General features: G+C 30.3%; 1 protein-coding gene across 1 annotated transcript in view; it reads left to right on the top strand.

The window, feature by feature from the left end:
• Positions 1–22,152, top strand: part of LOC107456724 (membrane metallo-endopeptidase-like 1) — a 70,545-nt gene that overhangs the window by 44,174 nt on the left and 4,219 nt on the right. The window contains exons 11-20 of the mRNA XM_043047638.3: positions 1,236–1,375; positions 3,771–4,017; positions 5,994–6,092; positions 7,147–7,218; positions 7,353–7,477; positions 8,125–8,180; positions 9,728–9,779; positions 10,872–10,939; positions 13,248–13,366; positions 14,968–15,030. Of these exons, the coding sequence (XP_042903572.2) occupies positions 1,236–1,375; positions 3,771–4,017; positions 5,994–6,092; positions 7,147–7,218; positions 7,353–7,477; positions 8,125–8,180; positions 9,728–9,779; positions 10,872–10,939; positions 13,248–13,366; positions 14,968–15,030 (1,041 nt within the window). The remainder of the gene's footprint in view (positions 1–1,235; positions 1,376–3,770; positions 4,018–5,993; positions 6,093–7,146; positions 7,219–7,352; positions 7,478–8,124; positions 8,181–9,727; positions 9,780–10,871; positions 10,940–13,247; positions 13,367–14,967; positions 15,031–22,152) is intronic.

The following is a 22,152-nucleotide window of genomic DNA, read 5'->3' on the forward strand; positions in this document are numbered from 1 at the left end:
ATTCATTGAAATGCTTGATCCGAGAGGGGGGGGGGGGCGAAAATTCTCCTTTGCACCTACAGCCCAAAAAATTGGAGGACCGTGGTGCACAAGTTGTTTTTGAATTATACGAGAGACACGCGCACAAGCCCTTCATTTTATATTAGATGCTAATCCTGAAGGATTGGCATCCACAACATTTAAAGTGGTTGCGAAAAAACAATTAAGGTAAGAATTATTTGTTTAATTTTACCTGTTCTTGAAAAATCCACTGCCCGTTTGTTAGGTCGTGAGTATCTGTTATAATTGTTCATGTAAAAATTTCAAAATCATTTTTAAATAAAAAAATTTATGTCAAAAATAAAATTTAACTAATAAGAATAAACTTCAATATTAATTTATAACTTTTAATATTCAATATAAATGTTCACTTAAAATCAGATATGTGAGCGATTCGGTATTTGTTTTTTCGCTATGTGTATAACAAAACGGTGGACATATATTTAATTATTCATTTTTTTAATATTTAAGCAATTTGTTCTCACTTATATTGTAAAAAATATTCCTGTCTAACGTAAAGTGCGTGTGTCTAGTACTAAAACTAGATAACTCAGTATTTTTCGGATACGAGTTACACGAATATTGATGAAAAATGCGGTTCTTCAATATTTTTTTTATGTGTTTGGTATTTCTTAGGCTTAATGCAGCCAGCCTATATGCATCTAACTAAAGAATAACTCAGACTAAATTTGCCTAGGCTTATTGCGATAAATCTTGACAATTTAAAATAAGCTTACAATACTTTGGATTTATTGCAAACTGTCTGAAATAAATCATGCTTACTGAAAAACGCATGATATATTTTTTTAATTAGCTTACAGATAGGTGGGCTTATTGAAATATGCCTAAAAAGTATCAGATTGATTGGAAAATGCTGGAGATTTTTCTCATTAGCTTGCGTATTTCAAAAACCCAAGGGTTGTCGGGGAATTATTTAATTATCCTTAGACATTTTTTATGACTCAGTTATCTAGTTACACATTTAAAAACTATAACTGGAAAACTAGACAACTAATACTGCATCGATCTTAGTACGAGATGTTAGAATGAGACAATTGTTGAAATAAGACAAAACATTAATTTAAATTGTTCTTCAAAACGCAAGTGCAATAGTTATATAGTTTTAGTACTATACCCAATATATGACATATTTCAACTGAATAATAGTAATTTGGTTTTATCGTATTTCTATTCAGATTAACTGGATTCGATGGCGTAATCTTATTTTCTCTGATCTTCGACTTCATTTCCCTCATGACAAGCAACAAGTTTATGTCGATCACTTAGAAGACTACATTAAAGATATTAGTGATTTACTTCACACTACATCATCAAAGTAAGCCATTTTCTACTTTGCCATTTTTTTTTATTAAATAAGTATTTCATTAAAATGCTAATAGAGTATTCTCGCTGCATATGATTCGCGCATGCAGGAACATTTCATCTCACACGTAGTTTCTACTCAAGACAAAAGTTTTCATGTAGTTTCTACCCAAGTGTTTGATGGTTTTTCCATGCTGGACCAACATGGATAAGATAGTTTGTTGGTTCAATAAAAAAATTCATCATGAGCCGACATATTTTATTGTTTTCCTACTCAATATCTCATCAAAAACCATCTTACTTGTTGATGGCATCATCAAGATTGACCATCATTACAAGTTAGGAATTGGAACAACTTTATTTTGACCCAACATAAGCAAAACCAACATGGTTTGATGGTTTTGTTTTGGTTCAACAAACAATTCATCATGAGCCGACATATTTTATTGTTTTCCTACTCAAAATCTCATCTAAAACTATCTTATTTGTTGATGGTATCATCAAGATTGACCATCATTCCTAGTTAGGAATTGGAACAACTTTATATTGACCCAACATGAGCAAAATCAACATGGTTTGAGGGTTTGTTTGTTGTTCCAACAAAAACAATTCATCATGAACAGACATATATTTATTGTTTTCCTACTCAATATCTCATCAAAAACTATCTTACTTGTTGATGGTATCATCAAGATTGACCATCATTCCTAGTTAGGAATTGGAACAACTTTATATTGACCCAACATGAGCAAAATCAACATGGTTTGATGGTTTTGTTTGTTGTTCCAACAAAAACAATTCATAATGAACAGACATGTATTTATTGTTTTCCTACTCAATATCTCATCAAAAACTATCTCACTTGTTGGTGGTATCATCAAGATTGACCATCATTCCTAGTTAGGAATTGGAACTACTTTATATTGACCCCACATGAGCAAAACCAACATGGTTTGATGATTTTGTTTGCTGTTCCAACAAAAACAATTCATCATGAGCCGACATATTTTGTTGTTTTCCTACTCAATATCTCTGAATGTTCCCCGTGTCAGATTCTTATTTTGGAGTCATGAGAAAAAGCGTTTCTAAGAAAAAAGTGATAACATATTTGCGTTTCACTTAAGTCGATTCTTGTTTTCAGATGCATGAGTATTTTTGATATAAGTTGAGACTGCTTACCAATGGATGAAAAGGTTGAAAATTATTTTTTTCAACTCTGATTATCTACTTTATGTTGAAGAGCTGAAACAATATTTCTGGGTAACTTTATGTGGCCGTGATATCCCATGAAATAGAGCTTGCTTACCAAAAAGATGATTCAGACTCACACACCGGGGCAAGTTTACATTCTATTATCGCATCCGGAGCGACCATAATTTTGACATAAAACTACTATCAAGCTACCAAGAGAACTGAATGTCTGAGGTAGTCTGATGTATTAAAACAAGAGCAAAACAATTTAGATAAGAAAACATAAGCTTTTTTCACTTTGTAATGAAACAAATTTAAATGTAAATGACCTTACAGACAAAATATAAGTATTACTCTTAATCTTGTTCAACATCAAAATAAACAGCTTTTCAAATTAGAAAGGGGGCAGAGATTATCTATCATAAATCAGGAAAGGAACAGGCAGAACTTGTTCCGTAATAAAAACCAGTTTAACCTCTTTTCTGGTTTCAAAGATGGAGGCAAATTAAAATCCTTTTAGGCAAACCAAAATTAAGATCCTCTTAACTAAACAGTTTAGAGGATCTGCCAATCACGGGAAAGATGATGACATTATTGAGGAATAGCATGAGAACAAACATTTAATTCACAATGACTTATCCCCGTAACCATGACAACTACCAATGCAGCCATGACAACTACCAGGTCTAACGTCTACGGAAACTCTCGTGATAGCAGGACAGTATACAGGGTTATTCATAATTCCCTCCGGGGTTTCGAAGCGTTATTGTAAAAAAACAAAGACGAATATGGCAAAAAAGAACATATGAAATTATTCCGAAAGTATTCAAGTTTTAATTTAAGCAGTTGCCGGTAGATGGCAGTAACATATACCCCTGAAGCCAGTTGTATAAAAGAAAAATGGCGTTTACAGGCGGAGGGAATTATGAATAACCCTGTATTTTGGGTGATAGTCTCATTACAGTCAGCATGATCATGAGAAGGTTCAGTGACTTTTCACGGATATGGTAGAGTATTCTTGAAAAAATTATGATGATAGAGAATATTATTGATAATTAGACATTCTGTTATGGGTCATAATTACATGCTTGTGGAGAAAATACTGCAACATCATTATGTGAATCAGTTGTGGTAATATATGATAATTTTTTTTACAATTAAAATGTTTGGTGGGAATTTCTTTTTCGAACTTTTATTCAATGAATTATTTGATATAGGGTCATCGCCAATTATTTGACTTGGAAGTTTGTGTTTCATCATATGGGATTTTTGGGAAAACCATTTCGACAAGTTATTGAGAGTCACCAGAGTCTGATGAAGAAAAAAATGGATTTTCGCTTCATGTCTTCAGAGCGTCTCTTGCCGCGTTGGAGACAATGCGTTGGATATGTGAAAAAGCTTATGCCGATGGCTATTTTGAAAAGTTATTACAATGCCACACATGATGACGATATCGAAAATGTGGTAAGTAGGAAATATTCAGGTAGCAAAAAAATATTCAGGGAACTTATTTTGTTGTATAATTTAACATTATTAACTATGTATAACGAAATTTTTTGTGTGGCTTTTTTCCCCTTTTAAAGAATTTTTTTTCCGTTTGAATAGATTTTTTTAATATTGTTTGTGTAATATTGTATATCCGATTGCTATTTTGAAAAGTTATTACAATGCCACACACGATGACGATATTGAAAATGTGGTAAGTAGGAAATATTCTGGTAGCAAAAAGTATTCAGGGAGCTTATTTTGTTGTATAATTTAACATTATTAGCTATGCATAATGAAATAATTTTTTTTTTGCTCTTTTACCCTTTTATAGAAATTTATTTTGTTCGAATAGATTTTTTTAATATTGCTTGATTAAAAAATGAAATTTTTTTTTAAAAAAAAAGTCAACAAAAGAAAAATTACTGTATAGTAAAAAAACGGATCACTTTTACAACGTCTGAATGATTGGTTGGATTTTCATTCAGTAAAGTGCTTTGGCAATATCTCATAAAAATGTCTTAAATTATCTATAACAGTTGACTATAAATATGGGGGCTTATTTTGACTAAAAAGCTCACTTTTTCTGAAAAAACTCATGAATGTTTTTATTACATTCAATTTAGTGTGCATAAATATTTCCTGAAACTAAATTTCATGAAATTCTAACAATAGGGGAGGGGGTTACAAAAACAAATGAACATTTGGCATAATTTCATATAGTTTTCAACTTTTACGAATTTTTCGTAACATTTCATTTTTATGAAGTGCTGAAAAAAACCTTATTTTTTCTTTTAATATTTTGAAATAATAAATATATTTTAACGTGATATGGACCAGCAATATAACTGAACAATTTAAACTTATCAGCATAAAGACATAAAAATCAGGCGATGGTGTGTTTAGTTTCTTGCAGAGTGGAAAAAAATATTTCTGCATGTAATAGTAATTCAATTGTCATCTAACTATCACTAACGAAAATCATTTTTGACAAAAGTTGGCAGGTATGTCCTACTATTACAAAATGTTTTAATTCGTTTGGCAATTAGCAGAATATTACAATATTTCCTATTTCTCAGGGGATAGAGCACTCGCCTTCTAATGAGGTGACACGGGTTCGAATCCCAGCAATTTCTGGTCAATACGAATTCCTCACTCGGCGCGCACCGTCCACAGTACTGACGTGAAATATTCTCAGTGGTAAACGGATTATGGGTTAGTGTTCCTTTACTTCAGGTTAACCTTAGTAAGTTTTCGTGAGGTTCCACTCCATGTAACGCAAATGCGGGTTAGTACTGTCAAAAAGTCTTCGTCCACGAAGGCGAATTTCTCCCAATACTTGAACCAGGAGTTCTCTTGTCATCTGGGTTGAGTTCAAAATTACAAGGTTACGGAGTTGAACATCGGTAGTCATAAACTCAGAAAATAATGTAGACTGTTCAAAGAGGGTGATAAAATGAGGAAAAATATTTCATATTTAATATACTTGTATGTGGTATAGTGTATCTATCTAGTCATTGATTTGTTATCTGTCAATTCATAACTCAGGACGAAGAAGTTAACATTGATTCGATAAATTTCGGTCTCATTTGTATATTTTCCCTTCTAAAGCATTAACTTGCAACCCCTAATGTGCTTATCATTTCGAAAAATGTATATTAAGGGCAATCATTACATACCCTGTATACAGTCATTCAGCTTGTCATAGTCATGTAGCATTATACTGTTTTTGGTCTCGAGATAATAAATCTTTTCTGAACAAATATATTTTCTTCCCGACAGGTTCAGATTCTTGATTCGTACATCACAATCTGGAAAATACATTAATAGTCTGTTTTAACGACACTTCATTAAAAGCAAATACATTATTCTTAGATTTTAATCATCTTTAGTTTTTTCAATGCTACGTATGTTTATGTTTTGAATTCTTGTTGTCATTTTTGCTTTGTTTGCAGATGGAAGATGTCATTTTAAGAGTGAAAAACGAATTTAAGGTTATATTCAAGAACACACGTGACCTCTTAGAATTTGATAGATCAAGAAGTACTCATAAGGTAAGGTTTATTATACATTTTTATTACGAAAAAATCCCATCCCTGCTGTAAAAATTAATCCAGTTAGACATAAAAAAACACAGTTAATGGCCACTAGCCACTATCAAAAGACAGATAATGGTAAAGGCCACTTGCAGGGCTGTCAACTTCTACGCTTTTTGCAATATATTTCATACAGTGAGAGACAATAAGAAAATTAAGTAGATGGGAGGAGGCAAGAGGACTGGTTCAGGATAGGGGTGTCTCGAAAAGGAAACTTGAGACCTTGTGGGCCAGCTGACTCGAAGAGGATGGGTAGGTAGTTAGAGAATACAAAACTAAATCTTCAGAACTTTTGTTAATTTTGCCAACATTTTGAATGTCCCACCACAAAAGAACTAGAAGAAAGTGGTTTTTCGCATGAATTTTTGAATTATTCACAGTGGTTTGGGAAAATAACTTAAAATCAAATTAAGTAAACAAAGGGTCCCGCAGTGGACTGATCGTTAAGACACGGTTCCCAGTAGAACACCGAAGTCAAGCATCACTGACTGCGGTCAGTAAGAGGATGGGTGACCACTTTGATCAACCTGCGTAAGGACCGACAGTGCGCTGTATTGGTCCTCGTTAATCTGTTCTACCGTAAAGTGCTCGACTTCGCGCACAGTCGTCTGGCTACCAAAGCAGGAAAGCCATCCCCTCTGCAGAGGTTGAAAATTGCGATGGCATGTCTTTGGCTCATCCTCAGGGATGCTTCCCAGACCGTCGCCAATAGACATTGTGCAGCTCTAGTGCGACGTAAATAAAGTACTTACCTACCTACTTAGTAAACAAAGGATCATACATTAAAACATGAAATTTGTTACCACCAGAAATCCCCCCCCCCTAAACGTATAAAGTTGGCAGATCCGCAATTGGGTTTATTATAGATTGATAGGAAAAGGGTCGCTAACGGCCTCAATAGCCCAGATAAATTTCGATGATGTTGGTTATTATAGTGTTATTATAATGTATATTATGGTGTTATCATAAAAAGAGCTACAAAAAGGTTTTAAATTTCGTTTTTTTTTAATAGATTGATCAGATTCAAGTTGAAATTGCTTACCCAAGAAAAGATGATGCGTTTTTTGATGCCTTTTATTCAAACGTAAGTGATTTCTTAATTTTTATATTTTTGTAAAATAAAACTTGGTTTATAACTCAAAAATGTATATTCTCATCGCAAATGTTTGCTTTATAAAAAAACAGTTGTTTACATCTCGCTTGTATAATTTTTTCTAGATGGGCAATTTTTCTGACTCATTTCTAGAAAATGGAATGAAACTACTTGCCATACGAATGCAAAAGCTTATAGAGGGCGTATCACTTTCCAAAACAATAAATGACATGGATTATGCAATTCAAAAGTAAGACATTTATACAAAATGGATAATGCTGATCTAACGTAAGATTTTCAATTAAAATTAATAATGCAATTCTAAAGAAAGATCTTTAATTAAAATGGATTATTCAATTCAAAAGTGAGCTCTCCAATTAAAATGGATTATGAAAAATAAGATCTTTAACTAAAAAGGGTTATAAAACGTAAGATTTTTTAATTAAAATGGATTGCGCGATTCACAATTAAGATCGTAAATTAAATTGGATTATGAAAAATAATATCTTTATTTAAAATAGATTGTGCAATTCAAAATTAAGATCTTTAGTTAAAATGGATTATAAAAAGTAAGATCTGTAATTAAAATGGATATTGCAATCATAAGAAACACGTTGTTGTAATCCAATAAAAGAGATATTATCAATCCAAGGTAATCCAAGATATTATCAAGTGTATTAAATGCAAGGATTAAAATGATATTGGTTCACAGCTTTTTCAGATATTTTTAAGAAATTCGAATTTTTCTCACAGTGTTTGAAATCAGTAACTTAATAAATTGTTTTCATTACTAAATTTTAGATATTTTCTTATTTTTCTTAATATTTCAGCCGAACTATTTAATCTCAAATCTCGTGTTTTAACTTTATTTTTAACAAAAAATATATTTTCTTCTAGGATTATATCTCCTTTTGACCTCACTGCTTACAGCTTTTTTCGAGGAAATACTATAAGTACGTATTACTATTATTAACCTCACGCTTATAGAGATATATTTACTCAAATATTAATAAATGATTTGTAAAACAGTATTGTGTTTATAAACTTCCATTTTCGATGTTCAACTTATATAAAGGGGGATTATTGAACACAACTTTGTTACGCAAATTATTCACGATAAACATGAATCCCACATGGTTTAATTAGGATTAAGAAAGTACACCTTAAAAATAGTGTTATAAATTGCTAAATAACAGAGAAAAACTTAATTTTAATGACACAATGTTCAGAAATTTCATGTTCAGACAGGATTAAAATGTTCAATAGGGGAAAAAATCTGACTGTTTCAAACAATACAGCGTTGAATTCAATTGTCGGGATAGTTAAAAAACTTTGTCCGGTATTGAGTCATATTAATTTACCAATGGACCAATGAGTCATATTATCCTAATTTACCTATCAATGCTAGTAACAATGTATCCACATGCACCTTTTTTTGAAAAGGTAAAGAGTAGTAACTTCCTTATTTTGTTATTAGCATGTATTTTTCTAAATTAAGTCTTTCCATTACCATATACTATATACTTATATCTATCCCTTACTATATATGAAATATTTTTCTCAGTGGTATAATGAATTAAAGCAGAAGTTTTTAAAGCAAAGAAAAATTTTAATTTCAACTTAGGAACATCTGTTTATTTATTTATTTGTACTTCGTATGATCATAAAACAGTTCGAGTTATGAGACGTTTTCAATTTGACGAAAATACTTAGCAAAGATACAGGGGTTGGCCAAAAATATGGAAACATTTCTGTACTAACTCTATGTAAACAATCTTTTCTTTTCGCATCAAATGCTTTGGAAGATTTTACATGGCGAAACTGTTGGCACAGTTTTGAAAGATCTTGCCTGAAGCTTATAGAATTGAAGTTAGATAAAAATTAAACTAAATTTGCTATATTGACTCAAAATTTAAAAAAATAACTTCCTAATTAGAAGACATTATATTCATAACCTTAAAACTTACATTTGTGTTGGAGAGTAAATCAATAATTTTTGAAAGTATAAAAACCATGAGATTTACAGAATAACATGTAGATATGTGGCTACCACTAGGATAGATTTTCCTCTCCAACCGTAAAAGGTGACTCATACTTACGGGTAAAATATTAAATAATAGAAGACTGTAAGCCTAATTTGCGTATTTAACAAAATTTATAATTTGTTTGAAATATTAGAATATGTAGTATCGAACAATAAAAGGATTTTTAATATAAAATTCACCTCGAGACCTATGTTTGTCAAGTCTAATATAAATACCCCAAGGCTACGAAGAATCGAAAGTTCAAGTAGGTAAGAGGGGAAAATAAAACCACTGCCTTCACTTCATTATGAATTGATAATAGTCTTGAATTTTGCCGATGCGATTTTAAAACTCGAGATCTTTGAAATTCTATTGATTTAAAAAGGCTAAATAAGGCTCTATTTTAAGTTGATAATTGTATGATGAAATTACGCCTATTATTTTTTGGTGAATTAACTATTGCTTTATTTTTTTAGTTCTAACTTTGGCTCAATTACAGTCTTTTTCCTTAACTCCCAACATTCCAAAGTAAGTAAATTATGGTTTCTTACAAATTTTCGTTATAACAGAATAATCTTATAAGTGGTAGTTAAGTTTCGATTAAGAGAATGAACGTGTAAGGACAGAACCTAATAACTTAAGCAATAATAATTAAGTTTTGATCAACAGAGTGAACGCGTGATCACAAAGCAGAATAATCTATGAAATCGCAATTAAGTTTTGATTAAGAGAGAGAGCTTGTGGTCACAAAACAGAATAATATAAGACAGAGAAATTAAATTTTGATTAAAAGATTGAAAGTGTGATCGCAGAACATAAGCAATAAGTTTTCACTAAGAGGGTGAATGTGTGATCATAAAACAGAATAATCAAAGAAATCACAATTAAGTTTCGATTAAGAGAGTGAAAGTGTGATCACAAAGCAGAATAATCTACGAAATCGCAATTAAGTTTCGATTAAGAGAATGAACGTGTGATCACAAAGCATAATAATCTATGAAATAGCAATTAAGTTTCGATTCAGAGAGTGACCGTGTGATCACAAAATAGAATAATCTAAGAAATGGTAATTAAGTTTGAGTAAGAGAGTTAACGATTAAACGTGTGATGACGAAGATGAATATTCTAATATTCTTCTTCTCTTCTGACAATTAAGTTCTTAATTTGTTTAATAATTTCCGGGTTTTTATTAATATTTAAACAATTTGTCTGTTCTGAATCCCAGATGATTGTTTATGCAAATTTAGTATACATTACGCCTAGATAGTTGTGTGAAAATAGAATAAAATAATAGCTTCGCTTCGGGTTAAGGTCCTTAAATAGCGGCCTTTTTATGTTTCTTGGCAAAAGAGAATAAAATCAGGAAACAAATTGCGTTCACAAAGTCGAATAAAAAAAAGTTGCTAATGTAATTTTTTCTTTAGGGAAATATTGTCACACTAAACGATGTGGTACTATTTACCTCGATTAAGTGAAATTTTTAATTGAAACTTTGATCATATAAATCATATATTTCTTTATATATTTTAACTGTATAAAGTTCGAAAGCTTTGAAAAAAATATTAAAAACGTTGATATTAAAAGTAATTATAGCTTACCTAATGTTTTTGATATTTCTAGATATAAAGCTTTATCAACGTTTGGGTGGACTATTGGCCATGAACTTACCCATGGATTTGATTTAGATGGTAGGTATAAAATGCAAAATTTCATAAATCAGCCTCACTATTGATATTTATGCTTATATGGCAATTCACTATAATTGACTTGAAAATTATTCGTCAGATTTTGATTAAAAAGTTTATAAGGAAAAAAATTTATGAAAAAGTTATGAAAAAGTTCAGATTTTATAAAAAAGTTTTTTGATTAAGTACATACAATATTGAACTCCAAATTTTCAAGTTTTTTACTACATTTTTAAGATGGTTTTGGAAAATATACATTAAAAACAGGGATGGCATTCTTGTATGAAAAAGATACGGAAAAAAAACAGCAACAATTATAACTGGTTTTAGAGAGGAATTACTATTCTTTATTCCATACTATTCATTATTACTCGCTTTTTCGATGTTGGTTCTCATCGATAGATGTTGGTTCTCATCGATATTTCACGCTTATGTTTTCTGGAAGAAAAAAAGCTAGAATGAAATTATTTTCTTACCAGTGTTTGCTTTTTTCTGTCGTGATATATATAAACTTATATCCCTAATTACGTTGTTAAAAACTCCGTATGTGGCAAATAGTTTAAATATTTTGAAAGATTACAAATATAATCGCTCTTTGCAAAAGTGATGCCTATAGTGCTTATATGAAATTTGTTGTCATTTGTGGAAAGAAACATTTGATCAACTAATTTATTATTATATTTAAAAACGATAATTGTGGGATATGATGCTAAAAAATGATAAACAAATGATATTTGGATTTTCTGTATTGTCAAAATATTAACAAATAATATTTTTTGTCTGAATATCTTTTGCCTTAATAATCATATTTTTTAAGTATTAAGATGCAATTCGCATGGTTTTAGAGGCCCACTTAAGATATTGTTATAAAATTTTCGCATATAAATATACAGGGTGTTTATAAAGTCCCGGACCCATTTTGATGTTTAATAACACAGAAAATAATAAAGATAGATTAAAATTAATAACATAAATGGTTAGATAGACTCAAAAAGTTTCATGACCTTTGTCAATGAACTTCCACGTGTGCTCCCTTCGTCGCACGGAGAATATCAAGTCGATAGTCAATTTCACGCCAGGTAGCGGCAAGCATGTCGGCATCCACAGAGGCTATTGCGGTTGTAATTCTGGCTTTTAGGTCATCAATGTTCGACACGATTCTATTGTAAACATTATCCCTTATAAATCCCCAAAGAAAAAAGTCCAACGGCGGTATATCAGGTGATCTGGGTGGCCAAGGAATTGGACCTCCTCTCCCAATCCATCTTCCTGAAAAATGGTCATTCAAAGAACTACGAACGATGATACCCCAATGAGGTGGTGCACCATCTTGGTGCAAAAAGACATGTGGCTGAAGCTCTTCTAGTTGTGGAAATACGAAGTTATATGTGGGTTTCATCGTTCGTAGTTCTTTGAATGACCTGAAACACCTCGTATCTATATTATACATTTTATAATATGTAAAAATATATCATGAATTAGAAATTCTTATATTTATATAACGTATAGAGACTATAATTTTAGTCCCGATATCTATCATAGAAGTATTCTTTCTCTGAATTTAATATACTTTTTGTTATAACTTTTTCTGACTGCAGTATACCATTGCGAGAAATGTTTATATGAGTGCAGATGATTTTTAGATTTTAACAATTGGAAACTCACAGCTAAAGGAATATTATAGACTGATTTAATGGAGCATTGATGGCTCAGAAGATAGCGAGTTCGCCTTCCAATGAGGTGAATTGGGTTCGAATCCCAGCGATGACTGGTCAATACGAATTCCGCATTCGGCTTGCACTGACCACAATGCTTTCGGAAAATATACTCAGTGGTAGACGGATCATGGGTTAGAGTCCACTTGCCGTTAGGCTAACCTCGTGAGGTTTTCTTTTCCATGTAACGCAAATGCGGATTAGTTCCATTAAAAATCCTCCACGAAGGCAAAACGTCTCCCAGTACTTGATCCAGGAGTTCTTCAGGATTGGGTTCAAAATCACAAGACCACGAGGATGAACATTAGTAGCCGTAAACCCAAAAAATTGGGTCGGCTGTTCAACGACGGTTATAAACTGATTTTATGGTAAGACATAATCTTTAAGTCCTTTTTATCTCATTTGTTCTTAAGACATAATCTTATGTCGACATATGAAGTTGAAGAATAATTTGCTTGAATTCTCAAAAATGTCACTTCATTTCATCTCTTTAATTTGTTGACATAATAAATTGTTTCAAAGCTCTTCAGCTGATAAGCAGATAGATATGTATAAATAAATATGTCTGAACTAATCATGTTTTCTTTTCATTTCAGCTTTGAGTGGACACTCAGGTGTTAATTGGACGAGCTTCCCAGGTTACGTCCTAAGAGATGCTCAAAAGAAAGCTCGTTGTTTTCTCGAACTTTCCCAATATCCTCATCAAGCAGCAGTGGTAAAAAAATAATATTTACACTTCTTTCTTAAAGAATTCAAATTTGCTGTACCATCTTTGAAAAAAAAAAAACGAAAGGAAAGAAAGATAAAAAGAGAGACTTTCTAAAAGCTTTCCTAAATAATTTTTTATTTAAATATAATTTTGAAAATTTCAATTTTTGTAAAATATATATTTATTAAAAATATACATAAATCTTTTATGTTTATATATATTTATATATATTCCCAATTTTTTTGATCGACTAAGCGATTTTCCGATTTAATGGCTTCTAACGACTGCTCTCCTGTTTTGCATTTTCTTAAATAATAATTAAAAAAAACTTGATTCTTGACTGTATTTTTCGTTCAGGTTACAAATTTTTAAAAGAAATAAAATCTTGTATTATAATTGAGACCAACTACAGTCAAGATCAAAGTCTCCAAAAAAGCGAGTGAATCGTTAAAAGCCACTGGATTGTAAATTAGCCCACCCGATAGTTTTTTTTCCCGTAAGTACATCTTTTACAGTAATGCAAAAGTTTCTTTTATAAAAGAAGCATTTATCCTTTAACTCAATGGCAACGTTCCAGCTTAAGGAGATACAGCCTACATGGCGCAAAACGTATTCAATCTTGTAACGAAAGTATGTGACAGAACTAAGTGGTACATCTGATCATTTAACACTAGGTTTACGGACGTTTCTTATATCCCTATCTCTACGAACACGCGTCAATTTGACGCATGAACGAATAACAGCACTTACAGATATGCCAACTTGCTCCGGACAGCAAATATATATTTTAAAGTGGTAGTTTATCAATTGTGATTCTTGGTTTAATAAATTCAATTGAGTATATTTTAATCCACCACTATTTCTAAATAATTCGTTGGCTTATATAATTAACCACTTTATATTTGCAAAATTTACTTAGTAGTTTTTTACCGTTTTTTAAAAATTATTTTGGCTTGTCCGGAGCAGTTGACATCTCTGGACTTAGAAAGCAATATAATTACATACTATGAGAAAAAAAAACGAAAATATGAGATATATATTTATGAAATAGTCTAGTATTTAATTTTTCAATACTCGAACTAATCAACTGGAACCTTCGAAATATGACACTCTGAAATCAATTAACATTCTGCGTTTGTTCTTTCTATTATTGCTTATCGGCAACAGTTGTTTATTCCTTGTTTCATTTGAGATAATGATATCTGATAACGGATCGAAGTATTGTCGGTACATTCCTATTTATTACTGATGTGATGCTTGCATGTTTACGCAAAATTTTGTCTAAATTACGATGGCGTCAAATTGACGCATATCCGTAGAGATAGGCATACCACAAAGAGAATTTCAATATTTCAACTCTTTTGAAGAAAATAGACTTCAATATATAGTATTTACCTCGATCAATGGATAAAAGTCATTACAAGGGATAAAATAAAAATGCAAACTGGTTTTGTAATTTTCTTTATAAAATTCGAAGTACGTCAAAATGACGCGTCCCGTAAACCTAGTGTTAATTATATTTTTGTTTGCAGGTTGACATATATGGTGGAAATCCTGCTGTCTTTGTTAGTCTATTGCATTCATAACTGTTTACTTCTTTTTTGCAGGTTTCGCTGAGTTCGCTAAATGAGGATCTCTGTGATAACCAAGGAGTTTATTTATCATTCAGGGTATATAACTTTATTTATTGTCAGTAGTATTAGTATCAAATGAATAATACAGGGGTTGAGAAAAATATTGAAAAACTTCTATCGTTTAGCAACAAATGTTTTGGGAACTTTTACATGGCAAAACTATTGGTAGGGGAGAGTGGGGTCAATTGTAACATTTTTTACTTAACTATTTTTAACTAACAAAAAATCCAATATATTATTAGTATTAATTGACAGACGAGTAAAGTAGACTATCCTCTACTAGAAAAAATTATAATTTCCTTATTTTAAATGTTATTATATTAGTTATTAACAATTTTTGACAGTCGTGCACTTGTTACAATTGTCCCCACTTACGGGGTCAATTGTAACAGTTCATAAATTCAACTAAAACATAGTTAATTATACATATTATCATAGTTGTGATATTTGTTTTTATTGATTAAAATTGAAGTGATATTTTAGGAGTAAAAATAATAATGAGCAGAGACCTAAAGGGTTAAACTTTTAACTTTAAGGGGTTAAAAATTTTAATTTATGCTGCGAAAGGTGACAAATGAAATAATGCACATGCAACATAATATAAATGATATACGAAACTATTGGTGGTTCTTAAAGAGTTAAGTAATGGTTTGTGAACATAAGATTATTTTCAGCTGTTACAATCGTCCCTTTACTTATTGTTACAATCGTCCCCAAGACGCCATTTCAGCTTCATTTGTTAAAAACATTGCTAGTTAATTAACAAAACTAATTCTTTTTTATTGAAATGTTAATTAAGGTGTCCACTTACATATTCGGTTAATAATTTTTATTTGTTTGAACAAAATTACTTTGTTACAATATAATAATCTAATACCAAAAAAAGTACTTACGTAGCTTGAAAATATCTTTTGTGATATAACTCTTTCAAAAGTACATAAAAATGGTTGCCAGCAGGGGTGTACAGTCGGCAAAAAAAAAAAGATATCACCCTGAATAACTTTTGTTCTAATGATCGGATTTTCACGATTTAAGTGTCAATCTTAATGGTTCCTGGGGGTGACCTCAAATATGCTAATTAATTAGTGCTAACTATTAATTAAGTTACGAAATCAGACACAAAAACGTACTTTCTCTGAATAAACATGCATTTTTTTTTACATATTTGGAATCCTGACCCTTAAAATAGGGGGGGTAGACAAAATTTCGAAAAAAATGGGTTGTAAATTAGGTCGCAATAAGGATTTATATATCTGGCGATGGTTTAAAAATATGCCAAATTACCTCGCCATAGAAGGGGAAATAATTTATAACAACCATAAAGAAACTGAATGAATGACAAGATGGGAAAAGATAGTGCTTCTCGTTGCTAAGCAACCAAAAGAATTTTTCGCGTTGCTTTCTGGGCTTTTTTTTTTTTTTTTTTAAATCTCCTTTAAAAAGGAAATTTAAATAAATTAATAAATTATTTTTGATTCTCCAAGATTATAGAATCTTTGACTTTTTATCTGACATTATTTATTTTTTTAAAGCTGTTTTAATGTAATTTGTAGGACAGTTTTGAATTAAAACCAATTTTCATAAGTTATCATAAATTTATGAAGAGTTGTAGGGTTAAATGCTTTTGCCCCTCACTTCGAGTTTCTTAGGAAAGGAAAAAAAAGTGATCAAGCAAAGGTGGACCTGAAAAAAGATAGCTATTCTGATGCATAATCGCAAAATTTTATAGAAATCACGGTATTTATTTTCGATAAAATTGTAAAACTTAATAAAGTTTATATGGCATTTTAAAAGCATTTTGATATATATATATATATATATATATATATATATATATATATATATATATATATATATATATATATATCAATATTATAATAAATAAAAACAAAAAAAAACACGAAGAAAATTACGAGTTGATGTTATTTACACACTCCTTTCGTTAGTTCTTTAAAAAACATGATTAAAAGAAAATTAGGTTTATAATACCCTTAATTAAACAAGAGTAACAATTGTTACAGTTTTTACAATACTTTTTCAACTCTGACACTCTTTTCATGAGATAACTTCTTTTGCCAACGATTTTGTCCCTTTTTTTTTGTTAATTGAAACCAGCTTACGCATTCTTGTAATTTTTACATTTTATCTTTGAAATTTCAATCTCGAAAGACATGCATGAAGTGACGCCTAGTCCAAAGAATCTAAGTTAAATAGTTGTAAGGCCGATTATTACGAAAACAATTAACTACTCTGGTTCAATGAAACAATTACAGTAAAACTTGTGTAAGTTGATCACTTCATGTGCATTGTTTTAGTGGCCAACGTAGACAAGTGGTCAACTTATAGAAGGGGTGGGACATTGTTTACTTTTTCGTTTCCTACATGTTGCTATACATTTAAATTTTTTTTTTACTTGACTTAAAAATTTGATTTAGCAAATGGCCAAATGAATATCTCAAGAAATGTGTTTAAACCTAAACGAACTTCAATTTGTTACACAGAAATATTTTTAATATTTAACTAACTTTTTAAAAAAAATTATTTTGTTAGTTATGCATGTGAAGTGTTTAATAAAAATAATTTCTTAAAATATCAGAACACGAAAACATTGAAAACTTTAACAAAACAAAATTATTTTAACACTTCAAAATTTATTCTGTTATTACTACACATATAAGCCTATTTGCTCACTATTGCAACTGGAAGAGCAACTTTTCAACTAACACACCTGTTTTCAATGAATGGTCAAAAGCTGAGTCCCTACAGTTTCCCCAGATGGTCAACTCACAAAAGGGTTTAGATTAGCTTTTTACACTATTTCACCAAACAAGTGAAATATTAACATACATTGCAAAATGACAGAAACTTTTCTGAATTTTTTTTTCTGGTCAACTTATGAGGGTTTTAGAATAGAATTTCATAATACTCCTAGACAAAATTAACTTATTTCAGTGGTCAACATACAAGATAGACAGGTGGTCAAGTTACAAAGGTTTTGCTTCTTTATTATGTAGGAAAATTTCCGTTCTTGATAATTGAGGTCAACTTATTCAGATGTAAAACTTACAAGTGTGGTCAACTTGGCAGGTTTCACTGTATAAATAAATCATTAATATTCTTGTTTTTTTATTACGAAATATTAGGAATTTGTTTACATAATTTCTTCAAAACGTGTGTTAAAACTATGATTATAAGTTATTTAAGAAGAAGAAAGTCAAATGGAGTAAAAGAACAATTTTCGAGATGATGATTCTAAAAATAGCACGTTTTTCTAATCTTTTTACAATTTTTTATTTTAGTAGTTGTTTAACTAAACAAGGCATATCAAACATTTTCCTGATATAGCAATATTTTTTTGAACTGTGCAAAAGTTGAGAAATCATACAAACAACTTTTAAAGCAAATATTTTCAACTTTTAAGACAAAAGGGTTAGCGCACAAGATTTTCTTTGAATGTTGAATTAAAATTGCATGCCCATAGTTTTTATGTTCATTTAAAAAACAAAACAATCTGTTAAATTTTTCCCCTGTGCGCACATACGCATTTACTTTTCATTACTCGAATAAATAAGAAGCAATAAAAGAAATAAAATTAATAATTTATCTTCATTTTTCGTAAACAATAGTATTTTTAGTAAATAGTCAGCTGTTCTGCCTCGAATGATATTGTGTGTGATCAGTAGAATATTTTTAATTTCTTAACAAGATTTAATTCTCAGATAGCTGGCAATAATTCTAAGTTTTCTTTCAATAAGAACTTAGCAATAATTTAAAAAGTAATTTTATTTTAAAGAAAAACATAAATTAAAGTACTTAAACGATTGATTAATATATTATTGGACAAAAATATACATAATAGAATTTAAAAAAAATTGCATTAAAATTCAATAAAAAAGTTAGAAAAATAATTCTGCGAAACACGCACAGACAGGTAATTTACAAATTTATTTTAAGATTAAGGCGATATATAAGATGTAAAGAAGTTTTAAAAAACTCTACTCTAAACTCAGCTGCACGACAGCCCATGGAGGGCCAAGGCCTACTGTGCCCATCTCAGTTTTCTGGACCTAGGGCTCTGGGGTGCAGGAGCAGATGTTCCGTTCAGGTGGTCAGCCGAACGCGGATCCCCCAGTGTTTAGTTCCCAATCATGCTTGGTACTTATTTATCGACCCACTGAAGGGATGAAAGGCTGAGTCAGCCTTGCCCGGCCCGAGGAACGACAGCGCGAAGCGCTACCGCTCAGCCACCGGGCGAAGTTTTAAGATGATTAAAAATGTTGACTACGCATTCGTATTAATAATTATAAAATATATATTCAAGAAATTGATAAATATATTATTCCAAATCTATGCATACGTTTGTATATTATTGAAATTGTATCAGTTATTGAAAAAGAAAATCAAAAATTAAAAAATAATCACATTAAGTAAGCACAATCTGGTGCATAATCATATTCTATCAGAAGCACGCCTTTATAAAACTAGACATTCGTTGAATAAAGTGTTTTTTATTCAAAATGCTTTATTTATAATTTCTTTACTAAATTACAAATAAATTATTAAATGACTAAAAAGAAACATCGTATTTTATAGTTTGAAAGAAATAAAAATAAAAGGATTAGCAAACGATTATTAGCGAAAAAAATATGAATGAAATTTTACACTACGCGCGAGAAGTCAAGTTCCTCGCAAGTTTATCACATTTTAATATTAATCGCCCCATTTAATCATTTTTTTATTGTCGCCAAATTATTTTTTCAAAAATAATTAATTTTAATTTTTTTCAGCTTCTAATAAATAAAAACAGTTGAAACTTTAGATTTTTGTATTGAAAAATATGTAGATTATTATGGTATAAAAAAATTCATATCTTATAATTCAAAATTTTTTCATCCTCAATTTAATTAAATAATAAAAAATAATTAATAATTACTAAAAATTATTTTTTTCATGAAATTATCTTTGGGTAAATGAGTTTTATGAGTGGGCGCAATTTTCTTCAAATTGCTTCATTAGTTTTGAATAGGACTGGGCTATAAATCGATATATCGCGACATATCGATTTAACGCCTATATCGGCAAACCGATACAGCAACTTTCATTCCAAGCGATACATGAGAAATCTGATTTAAGCCGTCGAGTGAAGAAGACGATATAACGATATAGCGATACACGCAAGGACTTTCTCTTACGTTCCGATGCCAACTCGCGCTGTGGAAGACGATATTGTTTCGTTATGTTGAGACGGCCTTGACTGATGAGCGGTAGAATCAGAATCACTTTTGAGACCTTATATCGTTATATCACATGTTCGTTTTCGCACCTTCGCGATTTGAAATCGTTTCTTGTAGATTAGTTTCAATGGGATTAACTTCGTGATCGCCGTCGTAACCTTGTTCTGAACGCAATCTATTATTGAAAAGAATTTATAAAGAAAAGTTTCTTCATTAATTAGGTAAGTTTTTTATTTATTTTCTGACAAAACTTTTTTTATATTTTTAAATGCGAAAATTATCGGAAATCTAATTTAAGGCACCCATAAGGAATTAAATTACAAAGTAAATAAATTTGTTAGGTTATTTTTTTACTTTCTTTTAATTTATTAAAAACCTTTCGGATAAAACTTCTAATAATTTAATGGGCTTCTATTACTGATTTTAAATTTATAAATCTTGAGTTGTTTTTATTTTTAGAAATAAAGTTAAAACAAAACTTATTTTTTGGACATAAGTCAATAAACTTTATTTGTTCAAAAGAATTTGAAAAGTTTGCGAATTTTATTCATTTCTTTTTTATCAATTACTACTTCGTTTTATTAGAGAGTAAAATCATTATTATTTTTTAATTTTCGTTTTATATTATTAGTTAATTAGCTAAATATATTACCGAATATCACAATTCTTTTGTTTTTATTTTTAAGAATTTAATTAAGAAACTTGCCTTACTTTGTTTTTCGTTCATAATTCGGTCATTATTTAATTTAATTTAATTATTTATATGAAATAATAATAAAAATAGTGTTTAAGAAGCATTTTTTTCTAAAATTTATTTAGCTCTTTGTTTTAAGCATACAAATAATTTTTTAACGAACTTATTTTTTAAATATTGTTCCTATGCTGTCAGGTAAAAAAATTGATAAATTTTTTTTTATTTATTTTTTTATTTTTAAACTAAGAAATCTTTTGTTATTTGCGTGATCATTTTTAGAAAATATAACAAAACTTGTGTTTACTTCTTCATTAAGAATTTGAACATTACGATCGAACTTAATAATTCTGTAATTATTTACGCATAATAGTACAAGCAAATATTGATTTGTTAAAAAAAGTTTCTTTTTTTTAAAAAAATAAAATATTTTTAACACTTTGTTTTAAGTGTATAATGAATTTCTTAACAAACTTTTTTTTTAATTTTTTAAATTTTCTTTCAATAATTTCAGCTAGATTGTTGCTGTTGCTGTTAATTCACGTCGCACTAGAGCTGCACAATGGGCTATTGGCGACGGTCTGGGAAACATCCCGGAGGATGATCCGAAGACATGCCATCACAATTTTGATCCTCTGCGGAGGGGATGGCACCCCCGCTTCGGTAGCCCGACGACCTGCGCGCGAAGTCGAGCACTTTACGGTAGCACAGTTTAACGAGGACCAATACCGCACACCCTCGGTCCCTACGCAGACTGATCCAAGTGGTCACCCACCCGCACACTGACCGTAGCCAGTGATGCTTGACTTCGGTGATCTGCTGGGAACCGTGTCTTAATGATCAGTCCACTGCGGGACAATTTCAGCTAGATATCTTTATAAAATTCCCTTTTTATTTTTAAACTGAGAAATCTTTCAGAGAACGAAAATTTTAAGAAATTATTACAAATCTTATGTTTACTTTTTAGTTTAAAATTCGAACATTTTTAATTTTAAACTTCGGCTTTTAGTCAATCTAACTTTTATTTTAATTAAAATATATTTTGAAATTTTAAAATCAGCTTTTGTTTAATAACAATTTTTTTCTTCCATTAAGGGTGTTTTAGGGGTTAACTTAAATTAAGACTGCTTATACCTAAACGATAAAGAAGTGCAAATATTTCATTCTGTATCTACACACATTTTTTCAATAAATATTTTAAGTAAGATTTGTACATCTTAGTCAATTTATTTA

This window comes from Parasteatoda tepidariorum, chromosome 1 (assembly GCF_982258835.1).
Source record: "Parasteatoda tepidariorum strain Cologne lab strain chromosome 1, Ptep-v5.0, whole genome shotgun sequence".
Taxonomy (NCBI): Eukaryota; Metazoa; Arthropoda; class Arachnida; order Araneae; family Theridiidae; genus Parasteatoda; species Parasteatoda tepidariorum.